General features: G+C 36.0%; 1 protein-coding gene across 1 annotated transcript in view; it reads right to left on the minus strand.

Annotated features, from left to right (window-relative positions):
- Positions 1 to 252: 252 nt before the first annotated feature.
- The window catches only part of LOC136804921 (uncharacterized), a 66,281-nt gene continuing 44,346 nt past the window's right edge, over positions 253 to 22,187 (minus strand). The window contains exons 7-11 of the mRNA XM_067061450.1: positions 20,931 to 21,062; positions 13,295 to 13,477; positions 5,575 to 5,733; positions 2,781 to 3,009; positions 253 to 799 (exon numbers count right to left, since the gene is read on the minus strand). Of these exons, the coding sequence (XP_066917551.1) occupies positions 520 to 799; positions 2,781 to 3,009; positions 5,575 to 5,733; positions 13,295 to 13,477; positions 20,931 to 21,062 (983 nt within the window). The 3' untranslated portion in view covers positions 253 to 519. The remainder of the gene's footprint in view (positions 800 to 2,780; positions 3,010 to 5,574; positions 5,734 to 13,294; positions 13,478 to 20,930; positions 21,063 to 22,187) is intronic.

The following is a 22,187-nucleotide window of genomic DNA, read 5'->3' on the forward strand; positions in this document are numbered from 1 at the left end:
CTTTTTGATGAAAGCTTTACAGAAGTTTTGTGATTCTCGTCATTCGTAAACTCGTTAAGCCCTTCCTTCTAATAATCCAACTGATGATTTGCATCAATGATGCCATGAAACCATCGGTATTAGTAAAAAAAACTGTTAATTTTAAGGCTTGGGGACAAGAGAAGATTTTTCGCGTTATGGTGCAGTGCAACATGCTCCATCCCACCAACACAAGAAAGAGGTTTGTCTTGGTTTCTCTTTTTTTGTTTCATGGGACAAAAAGCGAAGAAAATACTCAAAAGAGATTTAATCCCTGGGACAAAAGTAAGAGAAATTTTTTCCCCATCATACAGTATTTCTCTCATACTCTTTCTTATTTTTTTTTTCAGGTTGGCGGGATAGAGCATGTTGCATTGCACCAACGCGAAAAAAATTTTCTCGTCTACTCAAGTCTTTAATGAAGTAAATCTCATGAAATTCGTATGTTCCATAAAAATTAACCTCTTTTCCCAGTAATGTAGACTGGCAACATCTGAAAAATCAACCGGCATAAAACCACCATTCTCCTTCTACCGTGAAACTGGGATTAAAGTCCAATCTATTACGATCATCACATTCAGTGGAATAAGGAAAGATATATTGGGTACTTGCTCTGTATAATACATAACCCCAAATAAATGAATTCCCCAATACATCTGTACAAGGGACGTCTTTCAAGAGGGAATTGTCCATCGATAGGAATTGCATAATGTTAGGTGTTCCGGGATTTCGTGAGCAATAGAAACCCGGTCTTGACTGTGAATTGTCTTTTGTAAAAACTCTAAAAAAGAACAAAATTTCACAACAAGATTTTCTCATTCTGAATGGTTCCCTACAGTTTAACCCTATATCCTAACACGCAATTTTTTATCAATCGGCTCAACGGTATTTAGAGAAAAAAAAAGTTATCGTTTGGTACAGGCAAGGATAGCCTATACTAGACGGCTTTTTCCCTACGCAATTAACGTCTATTCCACTTTGTGACCTTTTCGAATGTTTTGAGCCCGGGTTTTCGGGCTCCAAACATTCGATTTTTCGACGTCACTTTAAGCTTTCGAAGCTCTTGCAGCAGCGAAAAAAATCGAATTTGCGTCAGAGGACTTGAAAGGCTTCTATTTTTTGAAAATCATCAAAGTGGAACTCACTAAGAAACGGGATGAAAATTCCCGGTTATTGGTGAGGTGGTCGCTAAGGCAAGGATCAAGGTTTGCTGTCATTAAACGCCTGTGAAACAAGCTGAATACCCATCGGGGGGGGGCACTCGATTAAAAAACGAACAGACGTGCGGCCCAGAACTAGGCCTTTGAAATCGGACCCTTACAGTGCAGACAAAATTTTGCAAAATTTGAGCATATTTAAGCAAAAAAATCCACCCTTACGGTGCATTTTCTTGAAAAACTTTGACCATATTTTGACTGTAAATGGTCACAAATTTTCAAGAAAATGCACCGTTAGGGTTATTATTATAAATTTTACACCCTTATAGTGCAATTTCTCTGATTTTAGCTGGTTTCGACCTGTACAGTGCACTTTGGGAAGCATGGAAAATATACCCTTAAGGGCCACAATGTATGGTAGGTTATTTACCTTGAGTGCCCCCCCTCCGGGTACCCATCCCTTCTAAATAAATCTCAACAAAATATCAATCAGCATACGCCTAAACAATATTTTATCATGTTCTCGTTTAAATGAGAACTTATCGAACTTCCCCGTTCGTCCTAGACCACTCTAAATATGATACTTTTTTTTACTTTGAAGAAGATCTTAATGATGAGATTTCGCCCCCAAAGTTTTTATTGGAACTTTCAAATGCTTGGTCTACTTTAAGGGCAGAAACTTTCGCGGGCAGAAACTTTCGCGTTTTTTCGCGATTTTGATACTTTTCGCAAAAGTTTTTGCCATAGGTAAGAAATTAAACCTGAAAAACGCGAAAGTCTTTTTTGCGAAAAATAAACTTTCCTACTCAGTTTTGTGCTGTTTGCTAAATTTTTGCGAGTTTCATGAGTTTTTATTACCAAAAAAGGTAAATTTTATATGAATTCGTGAAAGTTCTATCTGTGAAATTTCTGCTAAAACCATAATTCGCGAAACTTAAATTCGCTAAATTTCGCGACTTTTTGACTTCGCGAAACTTTCTGCCCACGAAACTCTCCGCCCTTAAAGTATCTAGCAAATCATCTGCTCAGGTGAGAATATTCTTTATAAGATCGTATAACTTAGCATATTGTCAGCATTTTGCGTTTAAAGTTTTAAGGGGTTTAAAATTTCAAATATCATAGATCATGCTTCCTCGTCTGATTGTATGATGAAATAATCATTAGCCTTAATTTAGAAAGCCAATACCATCACCATCTAGTCGGCTGTCTAAAATTCGAAGATCTCTGTTCTTTTCCATACAAAGGTTTTGTTTGGCGAGTTTTTGCCTACTCTATAGGGCTATAGATTAGTCTCAGAACCGAGAAACTTAGCCTATACACCCAGGCGCGTACCACTTTTTACCACCCTAAACTCGATCCAATCCTTTTTTAGACTTTTTTCTATTATCTTTAGAGGTGCGAAAAAAAGACTGGGACAGTTTTAGGGTGGTAAAACGGACAAAAAAATGCCCGCTACGCGGCTACGGTCGAAAAGGTTTATTAAAGTCAACTTTTCCAACCAAAACCTGTCGATATCTAGCTTAAGTAGCAGCAGCAACCATGAGTTGCTAAAAAAACATAAGCATAAGTAGAGTAGAAAGTTAGCTGTCTAAACTAAAAGCATACCTTCGTGCAAAGGACTCTTCTTTAACCACCACATCAAGTGTGCGTCCATGCCACTGTTTAAAGCAACGAATACGCACCTCGGTGACCTCATTGAAAGCCTGCGTGTTTGTCAGTCCGAATACACTGAACAAAACATTAGTTGTTAAGATGTCGCCTGTAATCAAATTAGGATGTTGTTCTATCGCACTTCCCACACTCGTCACCACATTCGGGTCGAGTTTGACATGACCTAGAATAATAATAATAACAAGAGTTCAATGTCTACTTAAGTCTACATATAAACGTAACGATTACTTTGCCCATCAGGTGATCCCTGTTTGGTAATATGCCAGCCTACCCTGAGTATCAGAGGTTGAGTTTTCAAAAAATATATCAACCTCTGAAGACCAATAATAGAAATTTTATCGCGCATGTGTCAATCTAATCACTGTAGAAAGAATCAAAGATGAAGAGCAAATATTACCATATTAATGTCTAACAGACTGTATCAATATACATGTTTACTAGTGACGAATTCCCCAGAAACCTCCAAGTGTAATTGAAATAAGTTCCTTTCAAAAGAATGATTCCCAAATGTATAACAGTAATTACTAAATTATTAATTATGGTAATGTTACTTTAAAATAGAATCGAAATAATAGACAAATGTAATGATTCTCTATCACTGACTGTTTTTAAAAAGCATTGATGACATTTTTTGAGTTGTGTTTTCAAAAACGGGAATAAAAATATCAACTTTGAACTTTATCCAATATCTTGGATTGTCGTCATGGTTACTTTTCTCTGCGTTGATTGCGCGCTGAATAGAAACTGAATTGGTCGGCACAGGTCAATATATGATTTTGGCCTGTGCTTTTCACGGTAATGCCAGACCTGATATCCTAATTAGCCTATTTCATAGGCTTCAGTAAAAGATCTTTTGCTACTTCGCTACTGTAAATGCTGCAGATATTTGTTCATATAAATCGTTCTTTTTTAAATCCAGAGATAAATCTTACAAATACAGGATGTAATTTTGATTGAGAAAAAAGTCTCTTTGACACCCCCTTCTCACAGACACGGTGGGATTTTATCAGCCAGTGGGGGTAAAAATAACGGTCCAAACCTCGATGGGGATTGATATTCCTGTTTTTTTATGGCTAGGGACTTAAATTCCATTGTTCTCTAGCCCGAAAATTTAGTAGGGATGGAAAAAATAGCACAATAATTTACAGTGAGGATTTGATTATCCGGTTATTTTCAGTCAGACAAAAATTAGAGTATGATTTTCCACTAGGGACGATATTTTTGCCAATTTTTCCAGTGGTAAGGGTTCCCAGTGGGTCTGTGAGAAGGAGGTGTTCTTTGAAACGTTTCATGTATTTCAAAATTTCCAAATATAGGTAGTTCCTAATAAAAAGCAAGTGTATGCTCCTTGGTCAGACTCGTGTATGCTTAAGTTCTCAAAGCATCCAGGCAGTGGCGGCCTGGCAGGGGGTGCAGGGTGTGCAGTGCACCACCCAGAAAGACCTGAGAGGGGCGCCAAAAAAGCTTTTCAAGGGGGCGCCAAAATTGTTTTTTGATGTTTGGTTGGGCGATTTGGCGCCCTTTGACACGTTTTTAGCGCCTTATATAAGTGCAATGTAAATATTTTTTCGCCTGCGGCGCTTCGTTTTATTTTACGATTTTTTTCAAAACTACTATCAACATTGAACTGCGAAAAGTCTAAGCAAGAGATAAGTGTGTGTGTATCCACTAGGGGTTAAAGAGGATGCTCACCCCAAAATGAGAGATTGATCGAAACTATATGATGCAAAAGCAGATTTCTAAGAAAGACGACGAAATCAAAAAACTCAAAAAAGAACTGACCAAAAACCGAGAAGTCATCAACAACGACATCGAGACAATGCTAACACTAACTAAAGATGAGCGACTTAGAAGACAAAACAAGGATAATGATAAAAGAAGAGATACAACAGACAAAAGATTTTATGAAAGAGTCATCCCGTAAAACCTACGCTGATATAACCAAAGCACACAAGGAAAATCTTAAATCTGTTGTTGCGGAACAAAAAGAAGAGGAGAGGAGAGGAGAGAAAAACGAGACATTGAATCAAGAAGAAAAAACATCATAATTCATGGACTCTTTGAGCTGAAGACACGAAAGAAGAAGATTAAGAAGAGGACAAAAAGGAAATTGAGGATCTGCTCAAAGATATCGGCATCCGCGACATCAAACCAACGCATTAACATCTTATGGGTTCGAACATGAGACAGGAAATAACAAGGAAATAGATATCAAGTTATCATTACCACCACCTTCGTATAAATAAAAATTTGTTAACTCAGATATTCCGGGCGTTACTTTCAACCAGTCACTGATCTTGCAGTTTATTATTTTCACTTAATGGTGGAGGGCGCAAATAAGGACAAAAACACCAGGGGCGCCAATTTCATAGCTTGCACCACCAAGAAAATTAAGCCAGACCGCTACTGCATCCAGGCATAGCTTATGCTTATTATATGTTTATGAATCATGCTTAGTCAAGTTTTTAGTGAATTTTCAGAAATTTTGTAAAAATTTGTTCAGATTTGGGAGCGATGGAATGTAGCTAGCCGTGGAATGTCTATTTTAACTTGACCTCTACCAAACCTTTTTTAAACAGATAAAAAATGACAACTTGAAAAATATGTCAGGCTGATATATATGCTTATGTTATGCTTAGGAATTATGCAAATTTGAGCCTTCATATGCTTATAAGTGTTCTGCTTATAAAAAAACATGTATTTTGTTGGTTAAGCGAAGGGTACCTACCTATCACCATCCAGCCTTTGCCGTCATCCATATCACACCATTGTCTAGCCACTCCCTCACTTAAAGCGTACTTCACCCAGTAATGACCACTCCTGTAGTGCGGATGTCGCTCTTTCAACCGTCGACATGATATACCTGCATCCGAAGCCGATGCCCCCTCTAAAGGAAAAAAGTTATCTATATATTAATAGCCGTAGTCTGTATGTCAGTTTGTTTTTTGTTGGTTTGTTGTTGGTTTGTTTTTTGTGTGTCACTTTCGTTTTCGCAAGCAATGTTTTGTTCTTTTAAAAGATGACTTTTGCTTCTTGCTCCACAAATGTGTTAAATCAGATTCGCGCCGTTTTATAAAGACTTTGTTTTGATTGATAAATTAGACTTTTTTCTTTTTTTTTCTTTCTTTTCTTTTGTTTTATGTTTTCGAATGTAATTAACGACCTTATTTGATTTGAGACATTCGAATTATTTTCAAAACAAAAGAAATCTTTTAAACAGAATCTGTTAAAGAAAAGAACAAATGTAAAATAAAACACAAGAATCACAAGACAAGTTTGTTAGAACAACAGCAACATTAAAAATACATTCGAAAGGCGGTAAAAACTAGAATTCTTACTTCGTAAAAAGGGACCTTTAAACATGTATGTCGATTATTATTTTGCTGTAAATCCAAGTCATTGTTGAATTTGAAAAATTATTGAAGTTATGACGAAGTTATTTTATAAAAAGCAACATAAAATTGCGCTATCACGCTTTTTTCTCTGCCTGTCCTAGCTGCCTTCCGGGGAGACTATGGTTGCGAGCTGACTTTCGGCCCTGCCCCTCGGACCCTTAGCAGAATAAAGAGAAGAAAAAAGGGAAATTGTGTGAATTTAATTCACTTTTTGGAACTAATTTGACCAAATTTCTATCTTTCTGGGGGTAAAAAGTTGAAATGTTCCTATTTTTCCAATTCTTAGTGGGACTGAAGTTTGATCTTCCGATTTTTCAAACTGCCATGTTTCAAAATAAGCACCCTTAAGGCCGGCACATACCCATACCCATACCCTTCTCTTGCCTAAGTACCCCGGGCTGCCTTTTTTCGACGAATCGACGAATCGCGTGTCATGTCTATTATTTCACTCCGCTTATCTTGACATCAAAGTTTTCCTAAACATCAAGAACTACGGCAAATATAACACGAGCGAAGCGAGAAAAAAATCTAATTGCAGAGCCGTCTCGGACGTCGCTGGTCGCCGGTATGGTGTAATTTGGGAATGACGCCCTTTCTGTTTTCTGATCATTTTTGCCACAAAAATCTTTTTCAAAATATGGTTAAAAGATACGTCACCCGGAAGGGATAGAGTCAAACTTTGATTTCATCGTGTTGAAGCCACCTTCCCAACATCTCAAAGGATTTTAAATGCGTTCAGCAAACAGCTAAACCGGCGTGCGACGCCGGGCACCGGCTAGTCTATATATTAATAGCCGTAGTCTGTATGTCAGTTTGTTTTTTGTTGGTTTGTTTTTTGTTTGTTTTTTGTGTGTCACTTTCGTTTTCGCAAGCAATGTTCTTTTAAAAGATGACTTTTGCTTCTTGCTCCACAAATGTGTTAAATCAGATTCGCGCCGTTTTATAAAGACTTTGTTTTGATTGATAGATTAGACTTTTTTCTTTTTTTTTCTTTCTTTTCTTTTGTTTTATGTTTTCGAATGTAATTAACGACCTTATTTGATTTGAGACATTCGAATTATTTTCAAAACAAAAGAAATCTTTTAAACAGAATCTGTTAAAGAAAAGAACAAATGTAAAATAAAACACAAGAATCACAAGACAAGTTTGTTAGAACAACAGCAACATTAAAAATACATTCGAAAGGCGGTAAAAACTAGAATTCTTACTTCGTAAAAAGGGACCTTTAAACATGTATGTCGATTATTATTTTGCTGTAAATCCAAGTCATTGTTGAATTTGAAAAATTATTGAAGTTATGACGAAGTTATTTTATAAAAAGCAACATAAAATTGCGCTATCACGCTTTTTTCTCTGCCTGTCCTAGCTGCCTTCCGGGGAGACTATGGTTGCGAGCTGACTTTCGGCCCTGCCCCTCGGACCCTTAGCAGAATAAAGAGAAGAAAAAAGGGAAATTGTGTGAATTTTAATTCACTTTTTGGAACTAATTTGACCAAATTTCTATCTTTCTGGGGGTAAAAAGTTGAAATGTTCCTATTTTTCCAATTCTTAGTGGGACTGAAGTTTGATCTTCCGATTTTTCAAACTGCCATGTTTCAAAAAAAGCACCCTTAAGGCCGGCACATACCCATACCCATACCCTTCTCTTGCCTAAGTACCCCGGGCTGCCTTTTTTCGACGAATCGACGAATCGCGTGTCATGTCTATTATTTCACTCCGCTTATCTTGACATCAAAGTTTTCCTAAACATCAAGAACTACGGCAAATATAACACGAGCGAAGCGAGAAAAAAATCTAATTGCAGAGCCGTCTCGGACGTCGCTGGTCGCCGATATGGTGTAATTGGGGAATGACGCCCTTTCTGTTTTCTGATCATTTTTGCCACAAAAATCTTTTTCAAAATATGGTTAAAAGATACGTCACCCGGAAGGGATAGAGTCAAACTTTGATTTCATCGTGTTGAAGCCACCTTCCCAACATCTCAAAGGATTTTAAATGCGTTCAGCAAACAGCTAAACCGGCGTGCGACGCCGGGCACCGGCTAGTCTATATATTAATAGCCGTAGTCTGTATGTCAGTTTGTTTTTTGTTGGTTTGTTTTTTGTTTGTTTTTTGTGTGTCACTTTCGTTTTCGCAAGCAATGTTCTTTTAAAAGATGACTTTTGCTTCTTGCTCCACAAATGTGTTAAATCAGATTCGCGCCGTTTTATAAAGACTTTGTTTTGATTGATAGATTAGACTTTTTTCTTTTTTTTTCTTTCTTTTCTTTTGTTTTATGTTTTCGAATGTAATTGACGACCTTATTTGATTTGAGACATTCGAATTCTTTTCAAAACAAAAGAAAATCTTTTAAACAGAATCTGTTAAAGAAAAGAACAAATATAAAATAAAACATAAGAATCACAAGACAAATTTGTAGAACAACAGCAACATTAAAAATACATTCAAAAAGGCGGTAAAAACTTCTTTCTTCGTAAAAAGGGACCTTTAAACATCTATGTCGATAATTATTTTGCTGTAAATCTAAGTCATTGTTGAATTTGAAAAGTTATCGAAGTTATGACGAAGTTATTTTTATAAAAAGCAACATAAAATTGCGCAATCACGCTTTTTTGTCTGCGTGTCCTAGCTGCCTTCCGGGGGGACTATGGTTGCGAGCTGACTTTCGGCCCTGCCCCTCGGACCCTTAGCAAAATAAAGAGGAGAAGAAACAAGGGAAATTGTGTGAATTTTAATTCACTTTTTGGAACTAATTTGACCAAATTTCTATCTTTCTGGGGGCAAAAAGTTGAAATTTTCCTATTTTTTCCGATTCTTAGTGGGACTGAAGTTTGATTTTCCGATTTTTCAAACTGCCATGTTTCAAAAAGGCACACTTAAGGCCGGCACATACCCATACCCATACACTTCTCTTGCCTAAGTACCCCCCCCCCATCGGGCTGCCTTTTTTCGACGAATCGCGTGTCATGTCTATTATTTCACTCCGCTTATTTTGACATCAAAGTTTTCCTAAACTTAAACTTCAAGAACTACGGAAAATATAACGCAAGCGAAGCGAGAAAAAAAATCTAATTGCAGAGCCGTCTTGGACGTCGCCGGTATGGTGTAATTTGGGAATGATGCCCTTTCTGTTTTCTGATCATTTTTGCCACAAAAAAATATGGTTAAAAGATAGGTCACCCGGGAGGGATAGAGTAAAACTTTGAATAGAGTTCTTCCCTTAAATTTGGATTTCATCGTGTTTAAGCCACCTTCCCAACATCTCAAAGGACTTTAAATGCGTTCAGCAAACAGCTAAACCGGCGTGCGAAGCCGGGTACCGGCTAGTTATCTATACATTAGGGAGGTTAAGTATCAAAGATAAATCTACGCGACGAACGGACCTTTTCTCTGCAAGATGGTAAGGGTAGCAAAGTAGATGTTACATCTTCTTTGTTCAACAACGAAGATGTTCACGGTTTTTCGTTCTTGAGCTGTTTTAGCCTGGATTCTAGAAAATGCAGGTCCACATGTTTACTGCAGGTTGCGGGTCAAAACCCGTTCGTAGTCTGTGTTTGTTTTCTGTCTGTTTTTTGTGTGTCACTTTCGTTTTCGCAAACAATGTTTTTTTTTGTTCTCGATAAGTTTGTTTTGATTGACAGATCGGATAGAGCCTGATTTAGACTTTATTCAGCCTTTGTTTTGAAATTTAAGGTCCATCTACATTTAGTAATTTTAATTTCTGCCCAGGCTTGCACCAAAGTTTTTTCTCTTTTCTTTTGTTTTAAATGTTTTCGAATGTGATTAACGATCGTATTTATTAATGACATTCGAATTCTTTTCAAAACAAAACAAATTCCTTTTATAGAAAAGAAAATTTCAAATGCAAATCAAAACATAAAAATTATAAAGTTTGTCAAACAACAACTAGAACAACAGCATTTAAAGGGCGATAAAAAGCAAGAGAGAAAAATAGTCCACCTCTTTCTTCATATAAAAACATTTAGGTCGTGTTCAGACCAAAGTTTAACCCTATTCATACTAGGCTTTTAGGGGCGGTTCAGAACTAGGGGGGGGGGGGGCTTTTCCTGTACCACACCTTAACTTTTGATCTAGTGGGTCTTTTTGGATGAAATTTGGCACACAAGATCCTTGTGACGTAAGGTAACTTTTGACAAAATATTTTTTTGATGACGTCACTCATCATGCCCAAAGTGAGCAAAAACCGAAAATTTCCTTTGTTCTTATAAATAGCTATTGTATTCTAACAAAGGCTTTAGAAAAAAGTTGCCTGAGTTTAAAATGCTTATTTTATCCTAAATATTCAATAAATTACGGTTTAAACGATATATTTTACAATGAAAATAACTTTGTATTGGAAAAGTGTCAATTTTTGTGACACGTTACTGTCAGAAATGTCATCATGCTCAAGGTGTGAAGATATTTAGGTGTCAATTTTTTTTATTTTGAAGCTAAATAAAAGTAAGGAATTTACAGAAAATTTCACGGCAAAAGCTCTATTATTTCAGGAGCTATTAGCAATAGTTTGACCTCCGAACAGAAAGAGCCCCCCCCCCCTAGTCCGAATAGGGTTAAAGCAATTAGGTCTACATGTTTCTTTTATATTCCTTTTGTATCTAACGGCACGCTCCTCATTAGTTAAACCAAAGTTTAAAAAGGAATCACCCTCTGGTTTAAAAAAAAAGTTTTTACGATTTCGTTACAGTTTTCTGAATAGACGAAATCAGAATTCGCAAGCGAAAAGCATACTCCTTTTGTAAATCAAGAAAAAAGAACGTGAAATTTATGACTTAGAGACGCTCGGAGCATCTCTAGCAGTAATAGCTTCAACGAACACGAATGAGTGTTTTGCAGAGGGATTCCCTGAAATCTTTTTTGTTTCAAAGTATCTCAAGAGAGAAGATGACATGATTTCAAGTTAGGAAAGGAGATTCCTCGAGATCGCCAATCGATGATGACAAAAGAAAAGTGATTATAATTGAATTCCCATATGATATCAACAAAGTAATACTTAAACCTTAAACTTTCAGGTCTGAACACGACCTTAGATATGACATAGACTAGAGTCTACTTCTGGCTGAACTTTGCTTTTTGATAATTTTTTATGACGCTGAGTCCAGTGAAGTAGACTAGGAGCGTTTGGCGAGGTCGCCATTTTGAAAAAGAATGTTTAAAATCCAAGTCGTCGTTGAAAGATGTACGATGTAATCAAAAATGAGAAACAAACATCAAAAACAAATTTGCAATCCCTTATTCTCAAATAAAAACATTGCTTCGTACTGTTTTTACCTTCCAAAAACAACTAAAATCTGGCGGACTGTTCGCCTAAGCAAAAGCATATTACCATATACTACCGGGCCACTTAATCGCACCATTCAGTCTATAAAAAAGCTTTAAGTGGACCCCGGGCTAGATTAGGGTTTAACTAGGGTTAAAAAAAGGCAATTTAGTATTTTTTTTATCTGATAAAAACATTAAGTTGCACTATTCTTTGTGGCTTTCTTTCCCGCTTTTTCCTGGACGGCATATTTAACGCGAGCGAAGTGAGACAAAAATCTACTTGCAGATTTAAAAACAAAAAATTAAGTCACGGGGACAGTACACAATCCAAATATGGTTAAAAGATAAGCCACCCAGTGGAGGACTAGAGTCAAACTTTGAAGATTTTGTATGCAGACTTTGAGATGCAGACTTTTTTATATTTAATCGTGCTTTTAAGCCACCTTCAACATCCAAAGGACTTTTAGTGCGCTCAGCTACAGCTTAACCGGCGTGCGACACCGGGTACCGGCTAGTTTAGGTTAATTATTTAGCGTCAAATATTATAATACTATAATACGAACGCAAAGCGAGAAAGGGAAATCGTTCGAGATATTGAGATATTCGAATTATAGAGGTTTGAGTTATGGATTTCATAAATGAGTTCTGGCCTTTTTGTAGGGGGGGGGGGGGGGAGGGTACCAATATTTGCCAAAAAAACTGGGGGGGGGATGGAAATGTAAGGGTGATCAAATAAGAAAAATAAGAAAGTCAATGTCAATGAACTTTACTAGCTAGCGTCAATACCTAATGTACATCAAATACCTATTTCGATAAAAAACGACAATCTAAAAGAACGTAAAATAAAATATAAAAACATTTTAAAAGACATATCCAGTAAAATCAACCAAAATGAATAAAAGAAAACAAACAACGACAAATCCAATCAAAATTGCGGCAAGATGAAAACAGAAGCCTGAAGTCAGGTGGGAGGGTTGGAAATTTTTTGGTCATTTTTTTAACCATATACAAATGGTCACGCAACATATTGTTTCTTTCTTTGCTTATATTCGAACTTTGTTGTATATTGTTGACCATTGTGACACCCCTGTCTCAGTGCCCCGGTGGCATGATTTCAGTACATGATTTTTTTCAGTACATGGTTTCAGTACATGATTTTTTCCTACGTCACTGCAGTAATCAAATTTTTATTGCACTCATTTGTGAATTGAGATATAAATTGAATAAAGACAGCGACAATAAAAAACAGTTCTTGAATTCCCAAGCCATTTAGGATGATTACAAATGAGTGCAATAAAAATTTGATTACTGCAGTGACGTAGGAAAAAAATCATGTACTGAAATCATGCCACCGGGGCACTGAGACAGGGGTGTATTGTGTCGTTATGTTGTGAAATTATTGACTCGTGACTGATTGACTGATACTTTGTACTATTTTTTTATCATTTTGGGGGTGCATTGAGCAAGTTTCCTTCGAAATTGATTTTCTGTGAAATTACGGGGGTAAGCATTTCATTACAGAAAAAGGGATAGATAAAAATGAGGGGGATGAAAGAAGCCTGGGGGGGGGGTTGTAGCCCTACTACAAACTATGCTCTCACTAACTTTCCCACCCTTTCCGATGCATTTAACAAATAAACATCCACCCGATTCCCACCGTCTGATATAATTGATCATAAGATTATAGATTGCTAGTCTAGGTCAATTGTGACTTTCTTTCGATCAATATAGACTTTAAGTAGACTTTACTCCCAGGTTTACTTATCCACTTACCGATACTCGGCATCGATGAGTCCACTAACACCGCCTTATCTCCAACTTGCCATTGATTTTCTTTAAGCAATAACGGAGCAGTATCAAACCTTCCATGGTGATCGCCCACACTACCACCAGTAACATGACTCCATATTCTTACTATACCAGCCACCGATGTTCGCAAATTATACATGACAGCCTCTGAAAAAATAGCGTTCATAAATATGTTGAAAAGTATTTCGCGCTATAATTTAATCATAGTCATTATAAAAACACTGGTCTGGAAGGTTTTCGTCTCTTTTTATTGTTAAAGATAGAGCTTACGTACCAAAATCGATCTATTTTGCAAACTTTTTGAGGAGATTTTGGTAACGTGATCAAAAAGTAAGCAAATCTTAACTTGTCTTTTGTTTGTAACAAAAGAAAATTAAACAAAAAAAATTGAACAAAAAGCTATAACAATAGATTGCCAGCCCGGGGTCTTTTATAATACCTGTGGTTTAACATTACACGTTTTTTTTTTATTAGAACACTTAAAATTTGGCTGAGCCTGGATGTGCTTATTTTTTTAGCAATTTTCAGCCTTAAATGTTCTTAAATGCGTTCTTAATTTTTCAGACTACTCTAAATCGACAATATCATGCAAAATAAAGAGCATATAAAATTGGTACAATTTGGACAATATTTGACTATCGATTTTAGAAAATCCATGCCTAAGTTGGGTTAAAACTGCTTGAAAAGAAGAAAAACTGTAGTTTCTTGTCATTTTTTTCCAAACTGAGGCTGGGCATGTTCTTACGATGTTCTTAATTTTTCGACGAATTTCAGCCTAAATGTTCTTATAAACTGGGTTCTAATAAAAAAAAAAACGTGTATACACCTACCAACTCTAAAGCCTAAAGGGCATAAGGTTTACCAGGAAGAATTGACGTCACACTATATGATATGGGGAGATGTAGATATGGGGAGCCAAAGTAAACAAACATCCTTCAGACTTTTTTGTGTATCTTATCATTATTTACCTTGGTGTTTTCCGCGACGCCGGAGCAAAAAAATGCATTTTAAGGTCTGTCTCAATATAATTTGCTATAACTTTTGATAAAATTCGAATTAGATAGCGGTTTCGTGCTTGTTGAAAAGACAAACAGTAGTGAAATATTATCACGAAGAAAAAACTCAAAAAAGATCGGAAAATGAGGATTGAAAACGAAGAAGAAGAAAATCAACTTCTTCAATAATTGCGCAATAACTATCATTTTCATACGAGTGATTCTTTGTTACATACTTAAGTGTTCCAGTTTCATACCAGACACATAATTCATATCAGGGCGGTGTCTCCCTATTGTTATATTAGCGAGGTTAAGCAAGAAGCTATCTATTACGTACGGAATCTATTACGTGAGTTTTTCGCAGGCTAGCGCCCAAATCTCAAGGCTAACTCTGTCCCGTGAAATTTAACCTGTACGTCATAGTTTGGGGAGTGGATCTATTGCGCGAAATTCTCCAATCTCACGTAATAGATATCGATTAGGATATAAGCATGATCCAGGGAAATTTACCTTACGGAGATTGGGTTGAATCGTTTAGGATCAAAAATCACCCGAAAAAAATGTAAACAGAAAAGAAACTTTGGTAGATTTTTTTGACTTCTGACAAGTTTGAGCTGACAGAAGAAAGTTTTTGAATCTCATCTGTGGAAACTATGATGCATACAAACAAAGTGAAAGAATTTATTGCTCAAAAGAAGGTCAAGATGTAAGTGTAATTAGATAACCTTTGCTGACGTTTTTATCAAACCAAAACAAACAGAAAGTTTCTTTCTGGATCTTTGTGTATGTTTGTTTTTCGTCTGTTTTTTATCTTGCTTTTTTATGCTCTCAAAGTCCAAATACATCCAAAATAACCTTTACAATGAACAGCATGTAACCATATTTCTTTTTCATGTTTTGTAGTGTTTCTGTGGTGCCACCATCAAGTGCGAAGAAGCCAAAGTTATAATGTCACCCACCAAAGCAACAAACACGAAAAAGACTGCTCTGCCAAGCTCAAATAAATTTACCCTTCCACCCGAAGCATAACAGAAGAAATCTTTATTTATTGCTCCAATTTCAACTGCTACAACTAAGCCTCGAGATTCAATTTCTGCTCTCCATCATGACCATATATTGTACGTACAAATCAGCCTGAGTAAGAACCTGATGTCACACAACCGCTGAACTTCAAACCGTTCTCAAAAATTATATAAAGCTCTATCTTCTGGACAACCGCTACTGCTTTAAGTTCTCAATCCTTTACTGAAAAATTTTTATTGACTGGTCATCCTTCAACTTCTTCGACATTATGTTATAACGTTCCAGCAGAAAGTTTAGTAGTTTGATTCTAAAGAGACATCTCCCTTCCTAAAAAGGTGATATTGATATCTTGGAATGCAAAGAAGTAGAAGAAGGAACACCTGCCAGATATGAAACTCGAGACCTGGTTTGCACACTTTATTATAAGAGTGTTTTTATTGGTAATGCTAATGGTGAAGCATTCATATAGAAATGCAGCTAAATAAGGATGACAGACTGTACACTATGCTCTTACAGATTATTTTTTTCTTTATAAATAAAGCAGTAATTTATGATTGGTACCTATGTAAACTAGGAATGAAATTATGAAATTATAGGGGGGGGCGTACGGCAATCTGGAATCCCGTCATCCCGTAAATTTTTCGAGGAAATCCCGTCATCCCGTGGTTTTTTTCCGAAAATACCGATCCCGTGAAGAATTTTCGTAAAACCAAGAAAGTTCCTTGGTCAAACTTGATAGTTTGGTAATGTGAACTCCAAAGATTTATATCATGACCCTTTATTTGGCAAAAGACGTTTAGCTCACTCATCAACCGTATGATTTTGATTTTGCCGAAAAACCACGAAAAAAGTGAAAATTAGTTCCCGGCAAAGTTAGTTCCCTTAAGGTATCTCGACTTCAAAATAGTTGGACTATACCAAAAAATTTAGAGGTTTTTCCGGACCATAGGAATATATCTTTATATACAGACAGTATCCTATAAGACAATATCCTAACAACAATTTAGAGTTAATTTTGATTGTTCGACCAAATCTCGAGGAGCGACCAACAAGGAAAAAAGGTCCCTCGTCAAGAGCATTGTCCACATTGATGGGTTCGTTCATCACTTCGTCCTCATCGCCTGATTCATCAAACTTATCAGGTTTTTCTGATTCCACTGGTTTTTCTGGTTCCTCTGCTTCTACTGATGATGACTCCTTCTGTTGATCGTCTTGGTTACGCTCAATTGTTTGAGCTTTTTCGACTCTTTGATAAGCTTTTGTTGACTCAATCACTTCACTCAGTTTTGTCGTGTAAATGTAGTGTGGTAATGTCCCCATTTTCGCCATGGTTGTTTCTTGACGTACCGTTCTTTGTCGAACTGCTTTCGTATAATTGTTAGCCCAAGTTTGTAATTTTTCAACTTTCTGTTTATCCATTGGGATAGGAGATTTCTTTTTCGGAAGGAGCGCTGTCAACGTTTTGAAGTTGAAACTTCCTTCTGGAGGAGGATACCAACTCCCCTTTCTACTGGTAAAATAGTGAGCCGACCAAGGGTTTGTTCGCTTGAGAGATTCTTTTATTGCACGCATGAATTCTCTTGCATATTGAAGCTGACTCTTTAGAACATGTTTCACGTGTGCGGTGGAATGAAAATGCCCCACAGACAGGGTCATCATGCTCAGAAAGTTGGCGTTGTTGAATTTAAACGACGAAAGATTATCAATCAGTCTCGTAATGGACCATTCCGTCAGCTGCAATGACACGAAAGACTTTGTAGACACGAACCCTTGAGCACCAGTTAATACAGCTGGAACATTGTTTCCGCTGGTCCGAATATCTTGCTCGAATCCAGAAATTATATTAAGTGACTGTGAAATCATTTTTAATCCATTCGGAAGAGCTTTGAGTTCACCTAGAATATGTGGTGTTTTCAAATCTGACAAATACCGTCACCGTGGGTTATCTGAAATCCCGTCATCCCGTAGTTTTTTTTCACAAATACCGTTATCCCGTGTTTAAAAAAGCCTTATCCCGGATACCGTGAAACCGTACGCCCCCCCCATTATATATCTTTATTGCAATGTTAAGAATTCATTGAAATGATAAGTCATAGACACATATTTTTTGTTTATAAAAATGTTGAATAAAAATAGTAAAAGTAATACAGAGAAAACTCTGACTATGCTTGTCTAGTTTTAATTTTTGTGAAAACATTTGTCTTGGGAAAAAACTTAGCAGATTAAGATTGAAAGTAAGGGGATTTTATAGACCAACCACCAACAAGAAAGCTGGAAAAGAAAGAAAGAAAAATAAAATTTTATAGGTTGGGGCCGAAAGTGAGATACGGAAAAATAAACATTACGTCATACGTCATAGATCGCCTTTTTGCTTACCACTTTTTTTTCTATGCCGTGAAGATTTAGGAATCAGGCTAAAACGCCTCGGATCCAGTCTAAAAACTCACGTAATAGACTCCGTACGTAATAGATAGCTTCTTGCTTAACCTCGCTATTGTGCTGAATAAACAAAAAGTCGTCTTCCTTTCCTCTTTCTGAGTAATCTTGATCCATACCCGTGTCAATCCAATGTGAACAAGCAATATGCTGAATGTACCTACCTGATGATGAAACTTAGATAGCAATAAGGAGAAAAACAATCATTTAGAAAATAATATAGCAGTTAGCGAAAATGCATTAAATTTTATCATTGATATTTGATGGGGGGGAGGGGTTTAGGGAAAAAAGAAATAGAAAGTTCCGGTTGCAAATTTGCAAAGGTTTTGTTGACAATTGAATCATGCTTGATGGTGTCATTGTTATCAATAATTTTTTTAAGTGAAAAAACAAAGAAATATATGGAAAAAGCCCAATTCAAATCTGCAAAAACGGCGATTTCCGGCACACTTCCGGCATGACAAGATTCTCAAAAATCCGAATCGGCCACACTTAGGGCATTGCTGATACACATCTTCATGCAAAAATCGGGAAAAACGATTAATGAAATCTCGAGAAAATGGCAACAAACCGGTTTTGACGGCATATTATCGGCATTTTTGGCCGAAATTGTTTTACTTCAAAAATCAGGCTCCGTCACATTTTAGGTATTGCCATTTTTCATCAGTCTGCAAAATTTCATGAAAAAATATAAAGTACAGCTCGAGAAATTCAAGAAAAATCGTTTTTCCGGCGATATTCGGCTGTTTCCGGCGATTTTTAGAAAGTCCGGCATCAAAAATCAGTTTTATTGACAATTGAAACCATGCTCGATGGTTGGCATTGTTATCAATAATAATTTTGCGTGAAAAAACAAAGAAATAATAGGAAAAAGTCCAATGAAAATCTGCAAAAACGGCGATTTCCGGTATATTTCTGGCATTTTCGGCAAGAATAGAACTTTTCTCAAAAATCGAACTCAGCCATGTTTTGGGCATTGTTAATACGCATCTTTGAGCAAAAAATCAGAAAAAACTAATGATAAAATCTCGAGAAAATGCCAAAAAACCAGTTTTTCCGGCATATTTCCGGCATTTTCGGCCGGAGAAAATTTTTTTTCCAAAATCGGGCTCCGTCACATTTTGGGCATTGCCATTTTGCATCATTGTGCCAAAAATCAGAAAAAACTAATGAGCCAATCCTGAGAAAAGCTGGCAACAGACGAACGAACGGACGAACGAACGAACGAACGAACGGACAAGGGTTAATTTAAAGGACTACCTTAGGTAGGTCCAAAAAGCTTGTAAATTAAAATTGATGAGTAAGCAAACGATATCACTCTTATTAAAAAAAAAACCTTTAAGGTGTATTTTTTGAATGAATGAATATCTTTTCAATCTTTTTTTGCATTCACGACTTTCTAAGATTGAAGAGTTTCTGATACAAAAATGAAGATCATAACAATATTCTACAAGAAGTTGATTTTCTTCTTCTTCTTCATTTTTCATCTTCGTTTTTCGATTTTTTCTTTTTTTTCTTTTTTGATAATATTTCACTCCGGACTATCTTTCTAACGGGCACAAAACCGCTATCTAATTCGAATTCTTTCAAAAGTTACAGCCTTTTTTGTCCCCACTGCAAATTATATTGAGACAGACTTTAGACGATTTTGTGGTCAAAAATTGATTTAAAACAGAGAACTTCCCCACAATCTGCATAATTTATGCAACATTATAACACTTTTCTAACCACAAAAGCGCCCATAACTTTTGATCTAGAAAAGTTGAGAAGAAGAAGAGCTCTCTCATTATCACGTTGTAAAGTTTTATTTTGATTTTGAAATCACAAATTACGCAAAAACTGCGGGTTTTCAAGCTTGGTAACATTTAAATTCCAAATCAGCAATCTCAAATTACTTTTTGATAAATAACGAGAATGCTCACGGGAATTTTTTCACCCGCATCCCACGCGATCGTATTTAATCGATCGTTCGATAGTATTTAATCGCCCAAGCGTGTGCGCTCTGTCTGTTGTATGGGTACTGAATGCAAGAACAAGCTCCTCTTTTTAGTCTTTTGAGACTTTAAAGGAGATTGGAGAGTGTCCTAACCCCTCAGATGGAAATTTCTAATTTCATAGACACTAGCAGAGGGTTTACAGCCCGTTTGCTGAGTCCCCTTACTGAATTGGAATAAGAGTCACTCTTCAACTAATGAGTCCTGAAATTCGTGATGATTGATCGGCTCTTGTATGTTGGAAATAATGTAAAGTCATTTCTTTAAGAAGTTAATACCTTGACAGGGTAAAATTATACAGGTCATGGCAAATAAAAATATGCCATGACTAAACTTTGATATGACATAAGTCTGCGTGGCCGAGTGGATAAAGCGTTGAACTGCCAACTATCTTGGTAACATTTTTGAGAGTTCGAATCCTAAACGGTGCGTTGTAGTATGTGTTATTTTGTCAGCATTGACCAATCTTTTTCTTTTATGAGCTCTTATTGATATTTTTGAAAATCATTTTAGTACCATGGGGTACTAAAATACCAAAAAGGTAGTATTCAGACTAAAATTAATAATAATAACATATATTCTAAGTGGCATGCTCCGAAAAATTCGAACGCTTTTAGACAGCTAAGGAATTGGTTCCACGAAGGGCCACTGAATTTGAGGATTTTTTGAGTAAATTGATACTAAAATTTGTGATTTTCATCATTTTTTGAATCTTTTTCAGAATTGTTCGTGATTTATTCAGAATTTTTGCAATGTTTCAAAAAAAAATTCGTTTGATTTAAAAGAAAATTTTCCAAGATCAATTATTTTTGCATTCAATCAAACTGTCTTTAATGCTTAATTCATAGTCATTTTTTTTCTATTTTTTTTAAGGAAAATCGCTAGTTCAAACTTTAAAGGCTTATATCTCTGGATTGCTGCGCAGACCTGCCTGAATGATAGAAAGGTGCCCAGTGGTAAGACTTCAAATCAATTTGCTGGAAAACATAATCAAGTAAAGCAGGGTCAAATTTGGAGGTGGTGGTATACAAAAAAATTCTCGAAAACCCTTTTTTAGTATTTATAATGTCTGAGATTTTAGTACCGAACCCCTGAAACTAAAAAGTTTGAAAAGGAAATCTAGATTATTATAAATTTGAGACTGTTTTTTACCTTTGTTATTTTGGCCAGCCTCAAAAAATCCGGGTGCTAAATCTGATGACATGAAATTAAAGTAGACTCCAGTTGAACCACTGAGGTGGTCAATGCTTAAAACAGACAGTTCTGTTAAATTCGTTGTGCGCTCTGAAAAAAAGATATATATAGTATGCAGATGATTAAAATCAAAGAAATGATTATATATTTGAATCAAGTTTGTGATTGGAGAATCGAAATTCCAAGCAGTAGTTCTTATAACATAGTATAAGAAAGCCGCTTTCTTATGCTATGCTTATAATAAGCACAGGTATCTTAAATAAAACACTACATATATACTACATAGAGCTAACCCACGGCAGGTGAAGCAAAATAATGACCATCTTTGCTAAATGAAGATTTTTAGCGGTTAAATTTGCGATTGCAAAAATTGAGCTTTTTTTCTACTTATGCTATAACGTTCATTTTTACACCAGTGGTAGTTCAACCTTAGGTTAAGAAGTTTGTTAAATTTCAAGGCAAACAGAAAAGTCCTTCGGAAGATATGGGACCCGAAATACCCCTTGGTAGCATTTTTCTGTGAAATATCAAATCTCCAACTTATTACTAAAAACGGGGGTAGTGATATGACTATTGATAACACAGTTTTTTGATCATAATACATTTTACGATCTCTTTAATGACCTCATAGCCATACTGTGTTTAGTGTTTTGGGAATTAGCAAAATTCTTTAATGACTTAAAAATAACAAAGGCAATATAAGTTCATGCTTATCTTTTCAATAAAAACAATTATAATGTGACTTCGTTTCGAAATAATCAATGATACCAATAAACCAATGCACCAACACTTAACATTTTCCAACTTTTAATTGCACTGTTAAAAAAAGATAACATAACCCCCGTTTTTAGTAATAAGTTGGAGATTTGATATTTCACAGAAAAGTGCTACTAAGGGGTATTTCGGGTCCCATATCTTCCGAAGGACTTTTCTGTTTGCCTTGAAATTTAACAACCTTCTTAACCTAAGGTTGAACTACCACTGGTGTAAAAATGAACGTTATAGCATAAGTAGAAAAAAAGCTCAATTTTTGCAATAGCAAATTTAACCGCTAAAAGTCGCGAATTTTTCAACAAAAAATACATTGAAATATAGCGCTCTTGATTCTCTAAAACAAGCAAAAAGAATTTCCATAATTATATTTGACTGTCAAAAGTTACAGGCATTCTTGTTTCCACTGCCAATTATATCTGGACAGACTTTAGTTTGTAACGC

Source organism: Clytia hemisphaerica, unplaced genomic scaffold, assembly GCF_902728285.1.
Source record: "Clytia hemisphaerica strain Z4C2 unplaced genomic scaffold, Clytia hemisphaerica genome assembly, whole genome shotgun sequence".
Classification (NCBI taxonomy): Eukaryota; Metazoa; Cnidaria; class Hydrozoa; order Leptothecata; family Clytiidae; genus Clytia; species Clytia hemisphaerica.